This window comes from Gekko japonicus, unplaced genomic scaffold, assembly GCF_001447785.1.
Source record: "Gekko japonicus isolate JY-2015 unplaced genomic scaffold, Gekko_japonicus_V1.1 scaffold223, whole genome shotgun sequence".
In the NCBI taxonomy this organism is placed as follows: domain Eukaryota; kingdom Metazoa; phylum Chordata; class Lepidosauria; order Squamata; family Gekkonidae; genus Gekko; species Gekko japonicus.
This window is the reverse complement of record NW_015175977.1, coordinates 457,018-479,241: the sequence shown is the minus strand read 5'-3', so window position 1 is coordinate 479,241 and position 22,224 is coordinate 457,018. Positions and strand designations below refer to the sequence as shown.

General features: G+C 41.5%; 1 protein-coding gene across 1 annotated transcript in view; it reads left to right on the top strand.

Annotated features, from left to right (window-relative positions):
• RMND1 (required for meiotic nuclear division 1 homolog) overlaps nucleotides 1-22,224 on the top strand; it is a 41,364-nt gene that overhangs the window by 13,716 nt on the left and 5,424 nt on the right. The window contains exons 5-11 of the mRNA XM_015426163.1: nucleotides 2,118-2,205; nucleotides 3,736-3,775; nucleotides 4,870-4,970; nucleotides 15,662-15,768; nucleotides 16,770-16,834; nucleotides 18,353-18,429; nucleotides 19,959-20,079. Of these exons, the coding sequence (XP_015281649.1) occupies nucleotides 2,118-2,205; nucleotides 3,736-3,775; nucleotides 4,870-4,970; nucleotides 15,662-15,768; nucleotides 16,770-16,834; nucleotides 18,353-18,429; nucleotides 19,959-20,079 (599 nt within the window). The remainder of the gene's footprint in view (nucleotides 1-2,117; nucleotides 2,206-3,735; nucleotides 3,776-4,869; nucleotides 4,971-15,661; nucleotides 15,769-16,769; nucleotides 16,835-18,352; nucleotides 18,430-19,958; nucleotides 20,080-22,224) is intronic.

The following is a 22,224-nucleotide window of genomic DNA, read 5'->3' as shown; positions in this document are numbered from 1 at the left end:
TTTCAGGTCCTCTACTGTGGTAACTTTGCTCCCTTCAATCCACCTGTAATTTCATTGCCTCAATATTTGGGCTAGGATTTTCCTCAGAACTCCCTCCCTGTGTCTGACTATCTCCTGTGGCTTTCACTGTTTTCTGTGGTGGTGCCATTTCTGACAGGAATTTTTCCTCCAACTCGCTCACTCTTTATACTGCAGTGTCCTTTTCTTATCTTGTGCCTGTCTGACACTTATTTCGGGGTGTTTTCTCGAAATCCCACCGCTGCCACCAATATGACACGAACCCCCTTTATACTGCCAGTTCTGTTAGGGTCTGCGTGTCCGGACCTAGTCAGAGTTAGACTTTATTTTTTCCCTGACCAGTCCCCTACACAAATCTGCAAAAGTCTCTTCGGGGGATTTGTTTTACTTATTAAAGAGTCAGGCACCACGGCTTGTTAACTTCAAAACAGAACAGGCTTTATTTATAGAAAACACAACGGGGGGGATGGAAGATATATACAGAGGATAATTTGTTTCTTTTCAGACTTGAACTTTTGGCTTGGTTTACACTTCAGCAGTTGTTGTTTCCAGTATCCCACAGATGTTAAACAATTCCCTAAACACCTTCCTAATCATACGCTCCTGTACTGCTTTGTGGTTAACCTTTGGCTTTCGAGGTCTGGCTCCCTTTTGAGCCCAACTGGCCACCAACCAGTTGTGCTGACTCTGCCAGACCGTTCCTCTGCCCTCTCTTAACCACCTCTCCCAGTTCCTTTAGGAGCAATGCATTTGGGTGTTTGTGACAACTGATGTGTTTAACCTTTCACCAGTCTGATCACTGTCCTCTTTCCTATATTGAGGGACTCAGTAATCCAGACTATTCAGCCCCAGTTATCTGTTCCAACTGTTATTAGGCTGTTCACACAGAGCTACAGAGGTTTGCCTCCTTCACAGAGCTCCTCAGTTTTTCTGACTGCTCTCTGCTAACTCCACTCAACAACCCTCCACTAACTGCTTCTTTCCAACTGCTCATCCCAAACTGACTGTTTGGTCCAGTACATGCCAATCACTGAGGGTTCCAAGCTAAATGGCCCCCTCCTCACTCAGTCATGTGACTCAGCAGTGTTCTGTGTTTACTTTCTGCTGGTCCCAGATTTTTCAATTCCGCTATACTGCTATATTCGCACCTCCCTCTGTGGTCCTTAGATATCTCCCCAGCATGTTGGTTCCTGTCCTGGTCCCTGACTAGCAGACATCTGGTAACTATTTCTAGCCCTATCCTGGTTCATGTGTTCATCCAGTCCTGTTTAACAGGGTGATTTATTTAGTAGTGGGGGGGAACAGAGAGATTAACATATTGTGTAGGTGTCCCCTAAAATAAATGTAGCTGGATATGGTTTTCTGATCTCTTGATGACTCACATAAGTATAATGCCAGGTTGCTTGTGATGCTACTGGAGGGTCATTCTAGCTACACTGAAGAAAAATGTGATTGTATTGAAAAGAATTCTGAGAGTATTATGTAACATACCATTGGTTTGTTGTTTTAAAGTTGTTTTTAGTTGTATTATATTATATCAATACTGATGGCACCTGCCCTGAGCCTGCTAGTGGGGAGGGCAGGATATAAAACCAATAAAATAAAAATAGATAAATAAAAATATAATGAGTTAAGGTCAAATATTTGAGTAGAAGCTGTTTTATTATCATTTTGGTCAATGATTGAAATTAACAGACTCGTTTAGCTTTATTGATGTGTAGATAGGGCTGTGCCCATTGTTTTCTAAAACAGTTTAATACAAGCTAAGGAATAATAACTGGAACCTTTTTTGCTTGAAAAATTGTGCAACTAATATTCCTGCAAAACTGGAGCTGTTATAAGTTTTAATTAGAAAATAAATTATAATTTGTGAGAATTCATGAAATTTGGTGTAGTATCTTAAGTTTTTATTTCTAAAAGCAAAACTTGATATTTTTCACATAGTTTTTCCTGTATTTGTTTAATAAACAGTGCAGTTCTAAACAGAGTTATGGCCTTCTGAGCCCATCAGTAGCTATGCTTAATATGGCACTGTTTCACTAAATATTTTGGCAGCACACGTTGTAATATGATTTCACATTCCCTTTCTTATAAATTAGATGCATCAAATGTTCTGGTGATTGGCACAGAAAACTCAATGAAAGAGTGTTTTTTAGAGTGTGATCCTGGGATGATCTTTTTTTTCAGGTAAGCAAAGCTGATCAGCAAAATGCACGGGAATTACATTTTTTAATACTAAAACAAGCTTAACACTTCAGGTTTAAACAAGTAATTGGCTTTTATGAAGTCACTTTTATGAAGCTTCAAAAGAAAAAGTGAGCAGTTTGGGTTTTTCTTTTTAAAATCAGTACAGTGAAGAAGAAAAGGGCAACCTAGTGAATTGCACAAGGGTGGGCTGTTTATAAAATGACCCTAGATCATTAAACCCATAGGTTTATTTTATTTATATTTATTTTGATGTAATTTTTATTTTATTTTGATTTAATCAAGTATCTGGCTTTAATATTTCAGTGAACTATTTAAACAGTTTCATCAGTTGACAGCCATAGGAAAGAGAACTACTGCTTGCCAAGTATTTATTTATTTTAAAAACTTGCACACCACTTTTCTAGTGTCTTGCTTGAGGTAGCTCACAAAGGGTGACAATACAACAAAAATAATAAAAATATTAAAAATCAATAATAGACATTAAAAGTAAGCTAAGGCATACAATTTCCTAAAAATAACAGTCATAAACAGTCCTCAGGCCAGGAGCAGGCCATAAAAACAACTAAAAACATGAGAGCCCTCAGCTGAACCCTGGGTTAAAAACAAAGCTTTGGCCTGGTGCCTATAAGATAATAAGGCAAATAAACCCAGTCTGTAGTCACCACCTGCCTCTGCTCTGTAAACCTGGGGAGCTGGGCTTCAGTATGAAATCTTAGCCGTTGGCCTGGACAGTATTGGGAGGATGTCTCTGACACAGCAGTGATAGGGTTTCTGTATTCAGTCTTTGATAATCACCTGGTCACTATGTTTGGGATCTGGAGAAGTTTCCAGACAGTTCTTAAAGGCAGCCCCATGTAAAGTGAATTACAGTACTCACCTGGATGTAATCAGAGTATGGATCACCATGGCCAGATCACAGTTTCTTGAATGGCCAAAGCTAGCGTATCAGAAGAAGAGCTGGTTTTTATACACTTTTCTCTGCCCTAAGGAGTCTCAAAGCGGCTTACAATTGCCTTCCCTTCCTCTCCCCACAACAGGCACCCTGTGAGGTAGGTGGGGCTGAGAGAGTTCTGAGAGAACTGTGTCTGGCCCAAGGTCACCAAACAGGCTTCATGTGGAGGAGTGGGGAATCAAATCCAGTTCTCCAGATTAGAGTCCGCTGCTCTTAACCACTACACCACGCTGATAAAAAGAACTGTGTGCCACAGAAGACACCTGTATCTCCAACTGTAGGCCAGGATGAAGCATCATCCCCATGTTATGAAATTCCTCCTTCAGGGAGAATGCAACCCCTTCCGGGACAGGCTGACTGTTTCTTGAGTAGTTTTGTTATTGACCAGCAGCACTTCAATCTTGACTGGATTGAGTTTTAGTTTATTGGCCCTGGCTAACTTTCCCAGAAGGATAGCATGACTTATAGTATTGGAAGCCACAAAAGGAAAACCCAAGTAATGTTTGAGCATGAAATGTATGTAAACCTAAAACTTCCTTGCAATTCTATTAATACAGGGAAGGGTCTGTTGTCTTCTGGAATGTTGAAGAGAAAACGGTAAGTAGAAACCACATGGTGTGTGCAAAAGTATGAATCTAAAGGCCTGATCGTTTTAATATGTTTAGTGATTGTAAATTAGTTTTCCAAGGCAAGATAAGATCCAAAGGTAAGATCTTATAGTGCAGAGAAACCTCACAGCTTGGGTTCTTAAGGTAGGGAACAGTTGTAAGGAAACATGGAGTATCTGTTTGAGAAGGAAGGAGGAAGAAGCTTTTTGAAATCAAGAAGTGCTTTGAAGGAAGGCAAGGGCTGATCTGACTTGGAATCTTGGGAGCTAACTGTAAGCAATGAACAAACATAATGAAGAACACCTAAAATATTTTTCATGTACACATATATATGCCATATATATTGAACTATCAGTGCTGTAGAGAGCTTTAAAAGAACTACTGGTGAGTGTCGTTGCAGTTACCAAAAATCAAAAGTTTGTGCCGCATTTAATCATCTATCTGTAGACTACAGTACAATATCTACTGGTTTTATTAGAATTCTTACTTGCCATATAGGAAAGGCAGTGATATTTCCGTTGTACATTTTCCCCTGGGCTTGCTTCAATCATACTTTTGAATGAAGCAATTCAGGATACAATTTGTGCTGCAACTTGATGATTAAAAATTAAGCTATACTTTGGAGAGGAGAATGGGGATTGATAATACTTTGGAAGGACTTTGCCAGTAGAGAGCACTGTGTGTTGCCTCAGCAAATTCAGGTTTTCCAACATTATATTTGGTTGGGTGATGTGAGTGCAGAGTCAAAAAAAGTATTTATATTGGAGAATCAGCATGAGGCAGGGATGCTTAACTCCCTTACACCCACTGATGTTCCCTGCCATCCTTCATTTCCAGAATGGTGTTGGGAAACTAATAACAATGGGCCGAGTGATCATTTGCAGGTGAGAACTGACAGTAAGGGAAAGGCTAAGCATCAGCTCCTGTCTAGTAGTTCTTCTGTGTAAATGAGGAAGCCATGCAGTTTGGAGTCTTGTGTTTTCTTTTTAATTTGTGGTTCTGTCCAGTGACTCTGCATTCTCACAGTGGAATTCAAGCCTCATGACCTGAATTTGTATAGGATGATTCCATTGTATTTCCTAGATGAAGAATATAATGCAAGTGCTGGAAAAGCATGAAATTCAGCCATATGAAGTTGCTCTGATTTATTGGGAGAATGAAGAGATTAACTACAGAAGAGGAGAGTAAGTATGTGTAAGTAATGCATACAGTTGACAATCTAAACCAGTGGTGTCAAACATGTGGCTTGGGGGCCGGATCAGGCCTCTGGAGGGCTTCTGTCAGGCCCACAGTAGAACTGGCTGTCTCCTGCTTCTTCTTCCAGTTCTGCTGCTGCTGTATCACTGTAGCTTGCTTTGCCAAACTGAGTCACTCAGGAGAGGTAGATAGGCAAACTTCTCTTCCCTGCACTGGCCGAGGCTCCTCCCCCTCCCCCTTCTAGGGGGAGGGAGGGAACAAGCTAGAGCTTGTTTCCTGGCCAAGCTGCCTCAATTGCACAGGAGAGAAAGGCAAGCCTTTCTTCCCTTCCATTGACTGAGGCTCCTCCCAGGAGGGAGAGCTTGCTTTGCTTGGCTGCCTCAATCACATGGGAGAAATACAAAGCATCTTTAAGACCAACAAAGTTTTATCCAAGGTATGAGCTTTTGTGTGCCTTCCTACAGTGTGTGTGTGTTTTGTTGGGCTTGTTATGCTGTGGCTCTCCTGGGTGCAACTGGGTTCCCTCCCCCTTTTCACTGTATTCATGCCCTCATGATCCAGTCTTGCTCAGTAGGAAAGCAATATGAATTATTTAGATGAGGAATAACAACAAGCCAGTGAGGTGGATTAGGCTCAGAGTGTGTGTCCAGACCAAGTTCACACAGCACATTTCCTTTGTGGGATTTTGAATTTAGATTTCCCAGATAGTAGGCTGATACTGACCACTGAGAAAGAGTATAGTTTTGTAGACAAACACATAGCCCTCAGCCTGTGTCATGGTACCTTCTTATGTTCTTGACCAGCACATGAAGCAATTTATGTCAAAAAGCTCACAATGTCCAGCCATTTCATGTATTCCCCTGGGCCCTAGGCTCAGAACTCTGAGCATGAGATTTCTGTAGTGAATGTCAATAAATCAAAAGTTGGTTTGCAGCTTACAGATACACACTTGAACAGCATACTCAAAATTGCAACAGCACAGACATTTTGATGCAATAATTCAGAGCATGAGGTGTCAGTTATCAGACACTGTTAAATAAACAAAATATTGCAAGAGGGCTAATGTTTCTAGTTAAAAAAAGTGTTTGTGTCCTTTATAAAGTTTATAATATCCGCTACTTGGCATTACCTTTTATGACACACATGGCCCGGCCCAACAAGGTCTCATTTATGGCAGATCTAGCCCGCATAACAAATGAGTTCAACACCCCTGATCTAAACCAATGAGTAAAAGCAGCATCTTCTCGCATACATTTTCTTCCTAAGTGTATTATCCAGTATCCATCCTTCTCTTCCAGAGCATCTAGGTGTCCTATAACCTTCTAAATGTAGCTACATTCATAACTTCTTTGTGAAGTAAAAAACTATTGCTATCTACCTCTTTCAGATAAAAGATGCATAAAAGCCAAATCTCAAAAGAAATTCAGTACTGAGTAGAGTTACTGTGTCCTGGGCTGTGCCACACAACCAGTGAGGCAGCATACCTGTATATTCACCAGTTTCACAAGTAAAGACTATTCTCAAATAATAGTAATTATAGTGGGTTTATATTTGTACTCCACTTTTACAAACTGCATGATTTTTGCTTCCTAGCATTCCTTGACATTTCATTATGTTTAGTGAACATCCTTCTCTGGTTAACCATTCACCCAGTGTTCATCATTCGGATACAAGGTGCATGTTTTAGTAAATTGGTCAAGTTGGGTGGAGGGCTTCATTTTTGGTAAATTAAGGTGGTGCCCAGGCTAGCCCAGTCTCTTCACATCTCAGAAGCTAAGCAGGGTTGGCCCTGGAAAAGTATTTGGATGGGAGACCTCCAAGGAATACCAGAGTCGTGATGTGGAGGCAGGCAATGGCAAACCACCTCTGAATGTCTCTTGCCTTGAAAACCCTACATGGTCACCATAAATCAGCTGTGACTCGATGGCACTTTCCACCATGAAATTAAGTCGTCAGAAACGTTAAGAATTGGTATGGGGCCCTGACCTGGATAGCCCAGGCAAGCCTGATCTCTTCAGATCTTGGAAGCTAAGCAGGGTCGACTCTGGCAAGTACTTGGATGCGAGACCTCCTTGGAATACCAGCAGTCGGGAGATGGGGGCAGGCTTTATTCAGCCACCTCTCTGAATACTCTCTAGGCCCCCAGTAGGGGTCAGTCACCAGAGGTCACCATGACTTCCAGGTGCACACACACACCTGCACATATGAAAAATACAAAAAAAAAAGCCCCAAAAAATTGGTATGGGAAGTCTTTTAATGCCATGTGATAACTCTTGGGTTTTTTAACTGTAAATTTATATCAGACTTCAAAAACAATTTTAAATCTATATTAAGATTTTGTCCAACATGCAGATTTATTTAAATAATCTGGCTTTAAAAGCAATACAGCCTTTAATAGAGGACAACTCTGGAAACCATCATAGTAACTGTTGTTAACTGGCATCCATGGAAATAGGGCTTGCTGATTTAAAAAAATCTTTTGCCCAGCCACAAAAGGGCATCAGAGTCAAGTAGGCAGTGGCCATGCCTTAGATCTGACTGAGGCCCACAGCCTGCTCCAGGGGTGTCTGCTTGGCACTTCTCCCCTCTTACCACTGCCCCACCTGAGTCACATGGGGATCTGCTGCGAGAGTGCAGCATTGCTGTGTAGGCAGCATGCTTTGATTCAGGTGGGCCTTGGGCCCTGGGTTATAAACCTGTGTTACCCAAGTATTCTGGTTAACAGAGTTTTTACAGTAGTACTTCTATTGCACTCCACTCTGGATTTTTGAAGGTTCTGTTTATTTTCAGGAGACCTTCTTATAGTGGAAATGAGAACTCTGAATGGCTTCTCCTTTCTTTCACCCGGCTACTAGAGAGCTCTTCAGAACTATTTACTCAAAGTAGTGTCCATTGATCACACATCTTCAAATGGTTCACATTTATTTATTTATTTTTGACATTTTTACCTGGCCCTCCCCGCGAGCGGGCTTTGCTTTGTCTTGTACCACTAATTATCATGGTGATGCAGCTCCTCTATTGAAATGGCTTAGTAGGTCCCAGATAGTGAGAGGGAGGACTGGAAGGGATGAGCCACTGCTTAGCTGTAGTGGGCCTTTCTTATATGCCCAGGGTAATGCTGGTCACCATTTTGCGGTCAAGAAAGACTTTTTCTCCAGGCCAGATTGGGCCAGGGATCCTGGAGGTTTTTTGCCTTCCTCTGGGCATAGAGCAGGGATCAGGGGCGTGGCTGTGAATTTCCTGCATTGTGCAAGGGGTTGGATTAGATGACCCTTGGAATCCCTTCCAGCTGTATGTTTCTGTGTTCCCTCTGCATGCAGGTGGTGAATTGTTTATTTATATTTACTTATTTAAAACATATTACTCCTGCTTTTCTACCCAGTTAGGGTACTGGTCCATCTAGTCCAGCATCCTGTCTCACACAGTAGCCAGCAACAGGGCAGAGAGACCGGTGCCTTCCCCTGATGCTGTCTCCTGGCTCTGGGATTCAGAGGCTTAGTACCTCTGAATGTGGAGGTTTTCCCCAGTCACCATGACTAGTAGCCACTGGTAGACTTATCCTCCATGAATCTATCTAGTTCCCTTTTAAAGCTATTTATTCCTGTGGCCATCACTACATCTTCTGAGAGCAAATTCCACATTTTAATCTCTCTCAGTGTAATGTAGTATTTCCTTTTGTCCGTCCTGAACCTACTGCCCATCAGTTTTATTGGATGCCCTCGAGTGCTAGTATTTTGGGAGAGGGAGAAAATTTTCTTTGTCAGCTCTCTCCATAGGAAAGGTGCTCCAACTCCCTAGAATCATCTTGGTTGCCCTCCTTTGTACTTTTTCCAGCTTTGGAATGTCCTTTTGGAGATACGGTGATCAGAACTGTACATGGGGAGATGGTAGAGTATTCCAAATGAGACTGTACCATAGATCTATACAGGGGCATTATAATATTGCCCGTTTTATTCTCAATCCCTTTCCTAATAATCTCTAACATAGAGTTTGCGTTTTTCACTGCCACAGCACACTGGGTTGGTACTTTCATTGTATGACCCCAAGATATTTTCCCCCCTCAGTCTCAGCAAGTTCAGTCCCCATTAGCTTATACTTGAAGTCAGGGGTCATTTCCTGCAGGAGCGCAGCTCTGGCAGTAAAGAGCCCAGGGGGCAGGCACATGCAACAAGCCCCACCCTATGCTCCCAGCAGCCCTCAGTCAGAGCAAGAAGCAGCAAGGTAAGTTGCAGAGCCCCCCCTAGCCCCCCAGTCCAAAACACTCCAGTGGCACCTTTAAGACCAAGTTTTATTCAGGTACAAGCTCTCCCTCCTCTGCAAGGACAGATCTGCACGTTCCCCCCCCCCCCAATAGCTAGCAATCCGAAACAGTCCAGTGGAGCCTGAGCGGTGGGTGTTGCCTTCTGACACACTTCCGGTGATGTCAGGGTGTGTGGCATATGCAAATGGGTTATGCTAATGAGCTCCTTCACCTCTTTTTCTTCGAAATGACCCCTGCTTGAAGTTGGGATTTTTTGTCCCAGTATACATCACCTTGCCAACACTGAATTTCATTTGCCACTTTGTGGCCCACTCATCCAGTTTGTGGAGGTCCTCTTGGAGCTCTTCACAGTCAGCCTTGGTTTTCACCATCCTGAATAATTTTGTGTCATATGCAAACTTGGCCACTACAATACTCACCCCTAGTTCCAGATAATTTATAAATAAATAGTACCAGCCCCTGTACCATGTCAAAAACTTTTGAAAGTCCAGCTATATAATGTCTGCCGGGTCACCATTATCTACATGCTTGTTCACTTTCTCAAAGAACTCCAAAAGGTTGGTGAGGCAGGACTTACCTTTTGTAGAAACCTTGCTGATTTTCCCTCAGCAGGCTTTGTCCCTCTATGTGCCTAACAATTATATTTTCAATGACAGTTTTTACTAATTTGCCTGGGATAGACATTAGGCTGACTGGCCTGTAATTTCTTGCTTCCCCTCTGGATTGCTTTTTAAAAATCAGTGTAATATTTGCTGCTCTCCAGTCTTCTGCTACAGTGGTTGAAGTTAATGATAGGTTATGTATATGGGTTAGTAGAACAACGATCTCACATCTGAGTTCCTTAAGAATTCTTGAGTATGGGCCATCAGGACCTGGAGACTTATCGGTTTTTAATTTCCCCAGTTGGTCTAGAATTTCATCTCTGGTCACCTCAATTTGGATCAGTTCTTCAGGCTCTCTTCCTGAAAATAGGGGCTGTGGCATGGGTAGATGCCCCACATTTTCCACAGTGAACACAGAACACAGAAGCTAATGACAAAAAGTCATTGAGCTTCCCTGCCATCTCCCCCATCTTCATTTAGCAATCTGTTTATTCCTTTGCCATCCAAAGGCCCCACTGCTTCTCTGACTGGTTTCTTCCTCTGGATCTATTTTTTTAAATGTTTATTATTTTTCTTGAAATGTTTATTATTTTTCTTGATGTTTGTAGCAACCCGCTTCTCAAAATCCCTTTTTGCATGCCTAATTATTGGCTTAAATTTCTTTAGCCAGAGCCTGTGGTCCCTCCTGTTCAATTCATTGGGGCAGACCTTCCACTTTTTAAAAGCCTCTTTATTTTTTATAGCTTCCGTGACTTGCATTGTTAAATACTCAGGCCTTCTTTTAGGCTTGGCAGTGCCTTTCCTAACCTGTGGAATGCATTATATTTGGACCTCAGTTAGTGAGATTTTAAATAGCTTCCAAGCATCCTGTAGGGATTGACTGTCTTGTGTTTCCCTTTCAGCTTCCTCTTTACTATTCCCCTCATTTTTGTAAAGTTCCCTCTTTTGAAATCAGATGTTAGTTTTGGATTTTAGGGGTAACTTTCCATTGATTTGAATTCTGAACTTAATAGTGTTGTGGTCACTGTTCCCAAACTGTGTAACAACAGCTATATCTCTCACCAGGTCACCTCTCAGAACCAGGTCAGAATCACTACTCCTCTGGTTGGCTCTGGGACCAACTGTTTCAGTGCACAGTCATTTATAATGCCTAGGAATCTCATTTCTACATCATGACTCGAGTACATGTTTACCCAGCCAATGTGTGGGAAGTCTCCCAGTATAATAACATTATCTGCTTTAGTCACCTCCGTTATTTCCTTTTCCATCTCAAGATCAACCTGAAAGGTTCGATCAGGTGGGCAATAGTACACCCACACTTTTAAGTAACCCTTAGAGCCCAGTATTTCCACCCATATCACTTCTGTTGGAGAGTTGATTCCCCTGATGTTTTCTCTTATTTGATTCTATGCCCTCTTTGATCTTCAATGCAGTGCCACCACCAACCCGTCCCACCCTGCCCTGCCTATAGAGCTTATACCCAGCAATGACTGTATCCCATAGATTTTCCCCATTCCATCATGTTTCTGAGACACCTACTATATCTAAATTGTCATTGAATACCAGGCACCCCATCTTGGCTCAGAGACTTCTAGCACTGGCATATAGGCACCTATAATGTGTTTCCTTCTCCAGTAACCCTCACCTCCCTCAGCCCCTTAGTCGCTACACATGGCCCTCTATCACCATCGTGTCCTGACTCCCAGATATTACCCTGAGTGTTTATGCAATCATCCCTTTGGACTGACTTGTTCCCTGGCTCCTGTTGTCTTTCCCCCCAGGATTAGTTTAAACTGCCCTGATACCTTTTTGATATTCATCGCCAGCAGCCTGGTTCCCCTTTGGTTCAAGTGAAGCCTATATCTTTTGTGCAGGTTTGGATTGTTCCCCAGTGCCTAACACATCTAAACCCTTCCTCCCGGCACCACTTTCTCACCCACACATTGAGACGTCTGATCTGCGCCTGTCTAGCTGGCCCTGCACGTGGAACCGGCAGCACTTCTGAGAATGCCACCTTTGAGGTCCTAGCCTTTAACTTTTTGCCTAGTAACCTAAATTTTTCCTCCAAGACTACATTTCCCAATGTCTTTGGTGCCAACATGCACCGTAACTGCTTACTCCTCCCCACCACTATCTTTGAACTTATCTAGACAGTGCATGATGTCCACAACCTTTGCACCAGGCAGGCTAGTCACCATGTGGTCAAAATGCCTGTTACAGACCCCACTCTCTATATTCCTAATGATCAAATCACCCCTACCAGAAGCCCCACCCCCTATCCTCAGTAAGAGGATATCGGTCCATTGCCCAAGAAAGGGATCCCTTGTAAGGGATCACATCCCTCCTCCTCCGACTGATGCCCTCGAACCTCAAGACTCTCACTCTCCACAACAGCAGAAGATCTGTCTGCACAGGAATTGGGTAGTTCTGGTAAGTCCCTGAGCATCTCTTCCCCAAATCCGTCTCTCTCTGCCTCACCTTCTCCAGGTTGCCAACCCTAGCCTCATTAAAGAGCCTGCTCCATGCAGCGAGCACACCCCCACCATTTTCACCCAGTGGGTAGATAATCATACGTGTGGCACTCTCTGCAAAACACTGGATAGCCCCTTTTCCCCTGCTTTCTTTTTACCTTCATAACTGGTTAGTGATTTAAAGGTATCTAGAGTAATGCAGGGTCCCTGGGCCCAATCCCCAGGCCAAGAACCCTTTGTCTCTCACCCTTCCGCTTGCGCCAAAGGCTCGCGCCTCTGTCTAGGAGTAGCCTTACAGTTCAGAGGCCCCCAACTACCAGCAGCAACAGCAGAGACTGGGGCCTGCAGTCATCCCAAATATTACTGTAGAGATCAGGTAAGAGAAGGCAGTCCTTAAAGTATGCTGGTCCCAACTCATACTGGGCTTTGAAGGTCAACATCAGCACCTTGAATTAGGCCTGATGGCAAATTAGGAGCCATTGTAGATGGAGCGAGAGTGGAGTAATGTGGTACCTATGACTCACTTCAGCCAGCATTCTGGCCATAGCATTCTGTACTTGTTTTAGTTTCCAGACACAAGAGCAGCCCCATGTAGAAGATTTTGTAGTAGTCTAATACAGACATTACTAGAGCATGCACCACAGTGGTAAGATCTTTTTTAGCCAGGAAAGCCTGCAGCAGGTTCATCAGTTGAAACTCTTCAAAGGTGATTCCTGGCCACTGCTGCCATCTGCTTATCTAACAGAAAGTCTGGGTTTCAGCTCGTCCAAACTGCTGTAATCCCTTCCAGATAGGGCTGCCAAGTGGGGGCGGGGGGCGAGTAAGCCCCCACTTCGGAGGCCCGATTTCTGCCGCTGCAGAATCGGGCCCCGGGGTTTTCCCTCCAACGATTGGGGCCACACCTTCAACGTGATTGACGTCACTTCCGGTGATGTGCTGGCGCCGCGCGCACTACGAAGAACGGCTCCTGGAGCCCAGCGAAGCTCCCCCGCCGGTAAGACATTTTGACTTGGCAATCCTACACCCAGAGCAGGAGACAACTTAATTCCTGGGTCAGTCCTTCCACCTACCGTAGCACATCTGTCTTGTCAAGATTAAGCTTCCATCCCAGAGGTGCCTCTAGGCATCAATAGAAGTGTTCCTCTCTGGGATCAGCTAGAAGTGTGAGATAGAGATGAGCATCATCTGTGTATTGGTGACAACCCAGCCAAATCTCCAGGTCACCTCATCCAGTAGGTTAATGTAGCCACTCCTCCATTGTGTTCCATTTTAGGGTGTTCTACTATGTTGGCCCTCCTGTATTGCAGTGTGATGCGCTACTCCTCATTGTAATCTTGAGGCAAAACTGAAAAGAAACACAGCCTCATTTATTGCATGCTTTATAGTGTCTTTCTCTGCTAGTGCCATTTTTCAATAAATATATTTGACAAGAGGAACAGCATCTCCATACTTGAATTGACCCCACGGCTTAGAGGTAGAATGGAGGTTAAGCCCCTCCTGCACTGTTTTCTTAACATGAAATAGCTCTAGGGTTGCTATTTACCCCATTGGGGGGCTGCATGTTTAGCTCATAATTACATTATGCAGCATCTAACAGGAAATTAAGGCTAGTTCAAGTTAGGGGAAATAGTGTGTGGGAAAGTCCGAAGCTGCAGTCCAGATAAGATGCCCTGTGCACTAGGGAAATGAGTCCCTAGTAGCATGCTGTGTGACTGACAGGCCGGGTAGCTCAGACCCAACCTGTTGTCATAACTTTAGGGATCTTTTAGGTAAGAAATGAGTGAGAGGGCCCGTGTGACTTTTAATTTACTGTTCCGTGCATATAATTGTTATGGAATAATAATGGAATAAATGTAATGGACTAAATGGAATAATAAATATTACATGCATGGAGCAGTAAACTTAAAAGTTCAGTACTGAAATAATAAGTGACGTATGAGAAGAACAGAAGGACGTGCATCCATGCACACACTCAAACCATAATGCTCACCAACTCATGCTGGCGTTTCTGGAAAAGGTATCCTATTGCCTTGTAGTTGCTGAAAAAAGTTGAAAGTCTTATAATTTGAAAAAAGTCAATTCAAAGGAAATCTTGTGATGTACAAGATTATTCCATATGGGGCAGAGAAAGTTCAAGAGAAATAGACACTGGATATCCAACTGGGGCAAGAGAGATGGAAAGTAATCGTTGCTCCAACTGGGGCAGGAAGACCAGGTAGAATCGTCCAACTTGCTTCATAATGCATGTGCTGTATATACTGTTTTTCAAGTCTTTGTCTACCTTTGAGAAGTTCCCCTTTTCAACTGGATTCAACAAGCTTAAAGTGGCTCACCATCCAATGTTGGCCCTTGACCACTTTAGCTCCACTCCTGCTTTTAACCTTCTTGTCTGTTAAAATAAACTGGATAAACATTGAACCTTCTGGTCTTCCATCACAACTGGATAAACATTTCTTCTTTTAGCCACTTGGCCATAGTCTTCCATTATATCTCCATTGCACTTTATTTGCCACTTCTTGCTATTCATTCTTACCTTGCTTAGAATCTTCCAGGGGTTTTAGTTCATTTATTATATCGTTCATAATCTCCCAGGTATTTCAACCTTATTTCACTTTCATACTTCACACATACTTCCTTCTGTTTCAACATCTCTTTCAGTGATCTTCTAGTACACACCTCAAATATATTCATCTGTATATCAATATATTGATTAGATAATAATTTGTGGTTACCAGTAGCATTGTGAAAAATGTTAGTATCTGGTTTGGATTTTAGTAACTTTTGAAGAGGCATCTGCTTTCCAGTGACAAACCTTGACAATGAGATCTTAGGGACGTGATTCTGAATGAGCTACAAATGGCACCAGTGGTTTTCAGGGTATTCTAAGTGTTAGCTTGTGAGCGACAACTGGTTTATGCATGCTTTATAGCAACTTCTAAAACCTTTGTAACAGCTTCTACAGGGTCCAGGTGTTGTCAAGCTAACAGAAAACTTTCCTTCCAGAGACACTCTTTGGTGGTCATTTTCATCACTCTATTTCAATTGGTTGTGTTCTTCCTTAAAATCTTTTATGGAAATTAATGGGGAAAATATTTCAGAAAGGAAGTGTAAGGAAGTAACTGAGCAGCTTTTGAAACCTCCCCCTTTCAGGTGCCAAAGATGCTTGAAACTGGTCTTTACACTGGAACAAGACGTTATTGTTTGAAGTAGCACACTCTTTGCCAGGCTCAAACTTGTATTTTTAAAGCATAGTGAAGGCTGCGTGGCTTGTATAATGGATTCTTCGCCGTCTACATTCATCTGAACAATATAATCCATTAAGAGAAACCCATTTCTCTTTACAGAGGGCCATCAAAGCTTCATAGAGGAGAAATCCTGATAGATTCAGAACTAGATATTGATGAAGTCACTCTAGAGAAGTTTGCTTTTTCAAATGCTCTTTGCCTTTCTGGTAAGTTGTATGCATAATGCCCTCCTTCATTGTGCTCTGAATGTGCATAATTTCAGCTATGAAATAGGTGATAGAAGGTAGGAAATTTTGGCTTGTATCCAGTCATCAGTGCACAAAATGCAGCATTACCCTGTGTTCCTCTCCTGCAGCCTCTCTGACCCCCAGAAACATCATTCTTGGGGCTGCACAGTGCAATAGGTGTGCAGGTCAAAGGGCTGGATTGAGAAGGGACAATGGGATGAAACTGCTCTTCCCCTTTTGCAGGTGCAGCTCTGCTGATGGGTGGGGGCAACTTCATCCCCCTTCACTCCTGTCCCCCAGCTCATGTGGTTATTCCTCTGCATTGGATCCCTCAGCCCAGGGGTCAGTAGGAGCTGCAAGAGCAGAGAGTAACAGAGAGGAGTACAGGAAACTCCATGTCTCTTCCCTGCATGATTGGATATAAGCTTGGCATGTCTGTACATTTGACAAATATAGAAACTTTTTCTCCTCAATTAAATGTTTACATAGTTAAATCACAGATGTGTGCTTATGCAAGCAAATCTTACTGTAGTAGAATGCAAAGCTACTTCTGCATTATAGAACTGAACTTCAGAAATCAATGTTGAGGTATACGAACAGTACCCTTGAAGAAGCTTGCATTGCTATAACTGATTTGGTCAACTGAATCCTGATGTCCACTCCAGTCTTTTCTCATGCATGGACTAAAATGTCTTTGGAAGTAATTCTTTAGGTGCATTTTTAAACTGTTATTTTCTGTAGCTATAAATATAGACATTTTTTTCTTGTTGCACAGCCGAACTTATTGAAGTAGAACTGTATTAAAAGCTTTAAATTAATGTACAACTCAGGCATACTTTTTTAAGGTTACTTAGAAAGTTAAGATTGCCCAGCGTTTGGAAACAACCCCTCTGTATAATCATAGTATGCATTTTATTTTGTGACAAAACATAAAGCAGAGAACATGTATGGCATGCTTCTATTTTTTTTCTCCTCTGTAGTAAAACTGGGAATTTGGGAAGCATCCTTGGATAACTTTGTAGAATCTATTCAGTCAATACCAGAGGTATTTGATATTTTTTCATTTATTTCTATTGAATAAACTTAGGCAGATAGGCACATATTTTTCGCCATACATTTGGACTGAAATTTCAATGCAAACTTATCTAAATATAGGAGCACAAAATATTTGATGATTTAAGGTACTTAATTTAAATCATTATTTAAAACAGGAAAAACATTTCATAATGACCTCATTAAACCAGTTTTGGTGTATGTTACAGAAATATTGTATTTTAGTGAATATGTAACTTCAAATTAATTATGAATTGTCATATTGACAGATTTTAATGGGAAGCTGTTCAGAAATAATTATGCAACAGTGCAAAGGAGGATGAAGGCAGCTTCTCATGTTTACCCAGCCTGCCACATGCTTTAGAATGAAAATTCAAACCTAAGTGGTAGAAATCTCAGGATGAAAACAATAATTCTCTCACTGGAAAAGGAGGATAGTAAGCAGGGGTCATTTCCTACACGAGCGGAGTAAAGAGCCCGGGGGGGGGCACATGCAACAAGCCCCACCCCCTGCTCCCAGCAGCCCTCAGTCAGAGCAAGAAGCAGCCAGGTAAGTTGCAGAGCCCCCCCGCCCAAAACAGTCCAGTGGCACCTTTAAGGCCAAGTTTTATTCAGGTACAAGCTCTCCCTCCTCTGCGAGGACAGACCTGCACGTCCCCCCCCCCCAATAGCTAGCAATCCAAAACAGTCCAGTGGAGCCTGAGCATTGGGTGTTGCCTTCTGACACACTTCCTGTGATGTCAGGGGGTGTGACATATGCTAATGAGCTCCTGCACCTCTTTTTCTACGAAATGACCCCTGAGGGTAACCTGGAGTCTCTCCTTCTGTGGTGTTTGGAACTATCAGATCAGTAACAATGTACATGAGTTCCATCTGCAGAAAAAGGGACTCCTACAAAGTAGCATAGGCATGGCTCCAAGTGAAATACTGAGCTTTGTATCCTGGTATCAACCTGATAACTTCCCAAAAACCCATTATTTGCATGTTAAAAATTATCATATGAACATATAATTACAAAAAACTTCAGCTATAGCAATAATAATTTTTAAATCTCAAGGATGTTCCCTTTGTGATGTTACCTTGGTAGAGTCAATTATTCTTTAAATAGAAGAAAGATATTAAGCAGAATACATCTATTAACAGAATACATTGCTGGAGGGATCAGGCTATACCCTCCTCTCTTTTCTCCTGCTTCCCCCTCAATCCTCCAGCCTGAGCCCAAGTAGCAGCAAAAAATGTCAGCAAGTTATACATAATAATGATACCCATTGTCGTACCCAAATAATCTAATTACATTTTTCTTTTTAAAAACAAATTCTTCTTTGTACAATTTGAATTACAAAAGTACTGCTTTCCACTAAGTGCCTGAAAATATGTTTCAGGAAGTGAACAACAACAATACTTAGAAGTTAATTATATTATATTATATTATATTATATTATATTATATTGTTCATCAGTTCTTTAACAAAGTATGCACATCCTAATGGCTTATTGCTCACTTTTTGCAGATACTAAAATCAAGAAAGAAGGTGAAACTCTCTCATGCGGATGTGATGCAGAAAATAGGGGAATTGTTTGCCTTAAGGTAACTTCAGAAAAACAAGGCGGGGGGTGGACAGGTTGGAGTCTAGCAGCCAATTTTGTCTGAGAGTGTAGATCAACTTTGTCCACAGTTTCCACTACAGATTTAAAATTCCTATAAATTTTGGAGCCAGGGCAGGTGGAGCTGTAGAGGGAAATTGAAATTCTGGGAAAACTGTACATATATGCAATGATTACTTTCCTATCAGACCTACGCTTAGTGTACTCAGCTTACAAGACAAAATGTATAATTTATAACTTAACAGATACAATTGTACTGCTTGATGTATTTATGGTACTTAGAAATATAAAAGACCACAAGTAAAGTGGCAGATATTTGAGAGATGCCTGAAAACTGGACCTTTTGCTGCCTTAGCATGTGTATCTTAATTCTGGCTATCTCAGTGGTAAGAAAAAATGAGTTTAAATAAATTTCGTAGTAAGCAAAAAGCATTATTTATACAGTAACATACTCATGGTCATAATAGGACTGTACCATGTTTGGTTATCTCCAAGTAGCCTTCATTCATGGAAGAGTCACTTAATTTGGAGGAAAGCTCCTTAGACTGGAGAAAGGCTTCAAACTTTAACCAAAAGGAAAGATGGGATATAAATATTTTAATAAATAAACATTGCTCAATGAAGTGGTAGGATCATCCCCAATATTTCATAGTTCTTTATTGTTCCCCAAATTTCAAAATGGAAAAATTGGGGGGAAGAGCCTTTGGCAGAGCTGGGATACAAGCCTCCACATCTCTAGTCTGCCAAAAGGCATCCTATTTCCTTGTTTTGTCCATTTCTGATTTTGAAGAATCTAAATTTTTAATTTATTTCTAAGTATGATGCAAGTATAATACAATAAGATCCAACAGGTTTTGGAAGGTCGAAATAAAGTAATAATGCATATAAATCCAGATAGCTTAATTACTAATAAAATTCTATAGCGAAACATAAATCGAATTATCTTTCATTAAGGCCAGACAAATAAATATAATCACATTGTCTGTTTCAGATGGCTTAATGCACATGACCAGATAAGTTCCATGTTTGTAAAATCCTCATTTTTTGTAATTACAATAACTTTATATGTGAATTAAAATTCTTTAATTTTATCCAAAAAAGCTTTATGTATTGGTGTTCTTTTCTGTTTCCAAAGTTTAGCAAATACCAACGTTGTGGCCATTATGACATATGGGGGAAATACTCTAAATTTCTTTGGGGACAGAGCTGAAAATACGCCAGTAAAAGTTGGGAAAGGGAAACTTATCGTTTTAGGAACTGGCCTCCTAACTGGACCTTTAATGGTCAGATATTATAGTCATGCAAAAAAACGTTTAACAAGCATCTCATAGCTATTTGTTGAATATTAATCTCTAAGTAGATGTAAAACTTTTTGAATGGTTGAAAAGGGAATGTAGTATATCACGTGTTCTTACTGGGTACTTGGACTGGATAGAACACATTAGTATTACTATCTAGAGTGGAATTACAAACCCATGATTAGAACTCTAACATCTACCTACCCTTCCTCAGGCACTGTATAAATCTGAGTTCAGACCTGCTGATCACTCCAGATTTCTATTGGGATAGAGAACACCTGGAAAAGCTTTATGATCAAACATGTCAGTTTCTCAGTATAAATCGCAGAGTAAAGGTATTTGTCCTGTTTTTTTTTCATTTTAACAAAACTAGTCTTAATTTTGATATTTGTTCACACGTTTCTGCTGAGGGAAGTCTTATCTTGTATTTTCTTCATGTTTATGCTTGCCGCCCAAGTCATTAGTCTGTTCCCTTGTCCCTGGACTTCAAGCCCCTCTCTGCTTTAAGCCAAGATGAGAGATGAGGCCTTCACGCATCAAGGGATAGCTCATTGGAGTGTATTTATCTATTTAAAATATTTCTATACCACCTTTACACCCAATTCAGAATCCCCACAGTGGCGAACATTTCAAGCATTAGAATAGTTTTTAAAATACAAACATTTATATTTAAAACAAACATATAAATAGAAACAGGGAGGAGGGCTAGTAAGAGCTGACTTTCCCAAGATGGAGAGACCAGTTAAGGGAGCCTTTGAGGACACAGTATACTTCCGTTGTCTCTTGGCCACATTGAATGTTTTGTTCACTGAAAGATTAGTGTGGCCAAGAGATGCAACCTTTATGTAAGCGATAATAGCAAAAGTATCTACTTTCTCTCCCCTCCCCAATCTGCAAACACTATTAATTTTATTCTAGAGTAGAATTTGTCAGTTGAACTGCAACCAGTGACATGTTGTTTACACAAAAACAGATTAACTGTTAAGAAACAACTAAATTAGATTCTGAACTTATCAATAACTAAAGGGGTATACTGATATAAATGTGATGTTCCAGAGAGTCTTCTTGGTTTTCAAGGTAGCCTAAATATTTACAATTTTTATAAGTGAAATTAAAACACACATAACATCTACAAAATTTATGAATGCACTCATGGTTATAATGGTGTGTGTGTGTGAATCCGTCATTTGAGAACAATGGAAAAGTGAAGCTGCCAACTTTGAATAGGCTTCACAGAATATTTATCAGTAAAATAAGTCACATCAACTAATATTATTACTATTATTATTATTATTAGTCTGGCTCACATACTGGTAGTCTTTCCTGTTCTAGACATTTATGCAAATATGCATAACAGGTAACTAAAAACAGCCTGGAATATTCAAAACCTTTTCAAACTGCTACCCCCTAAACCTTAGCAAAGCTAGAATCATAAGGCAACAGGTGGAGAATGACAGTTCGGTGTAGTGGTTAGGTGTGTGGACTCTAATCTGAGAACTAGGTTTGATTTCCCACTCCTCCACTTGCAGCTGCTGGATGACCTTGGGCAAGCCCTAGTTCTGTCAGAGCTGTCCTTGAAAGGGCTCTCTCAGCCCCACCTACCTCACAGGGTGTCTGTTGTGGGGAAGAGAAAGGAGTTTGTAAGCCGCTCTGAGACTCCGAGTGAAGAGCGGGGTATAAATCCAATCTCCTCCTCTTCTTCCATCTTGAAAAAACCAAGGAATTTTAATTGTTTCTTGCAGGAAATCAAACAGAATAAAATTATGCCTCACAATGAGGCAAATAAGTGACTGTTCAGCCTGTGTGCCACAGGCAGCTTTTGTGACTCTAGTAGATCATGTAAACCCAGATTGACCAGGGCTCGTGAAACATTCCAGGATACTTATAACATTTCCAAAATAATTCCAAATTATCACGTAGAACAATCAGGCTACATTTCTGAGGTAATCAGCAAAGATAGGACCATCTCCTGCCACATTTGCCCCCTGGAGTAACTCTCAATGAGGAGATTTTTACCATCTTAACTATCATAGAACCCATTTGTTGTTCAGTCACACAGTCAAGTCCAACGCTTCGCAACCTCATGGACCAGATCATGCCAGGCCCTCCTGTCTTCCGCCGTCCTCCGGAGTTTGCTCAATTTCATGTTCGTTGCATGGATAACACTGTCTGACCATCTCGTCCTTTGCCGTCCCCTTCTTCTTTTTCCTTCAATCTTTCCCAGCATCAGGGTCTTCTCCAGTGAGTGCTCCCTTCTCATTTGGTGGCCAAAGCATTTGAGCTTCAGCTTCAGCATGTGGCCTTCCAGGGAACAAGCAGGGTTGTTTTCCTTTAGGATAGAACCCACATTCAACAATAAAACAGACCAGTGTATAGGCTGGCATTTAAGATTCAGCTTCCACCCCCTAAAGCTGCCCTCCACTACCAATGCTGTCTCTAAGCTGTGGAGTCTTGTGAGCAAAAATTCTACTTTGTGAGCC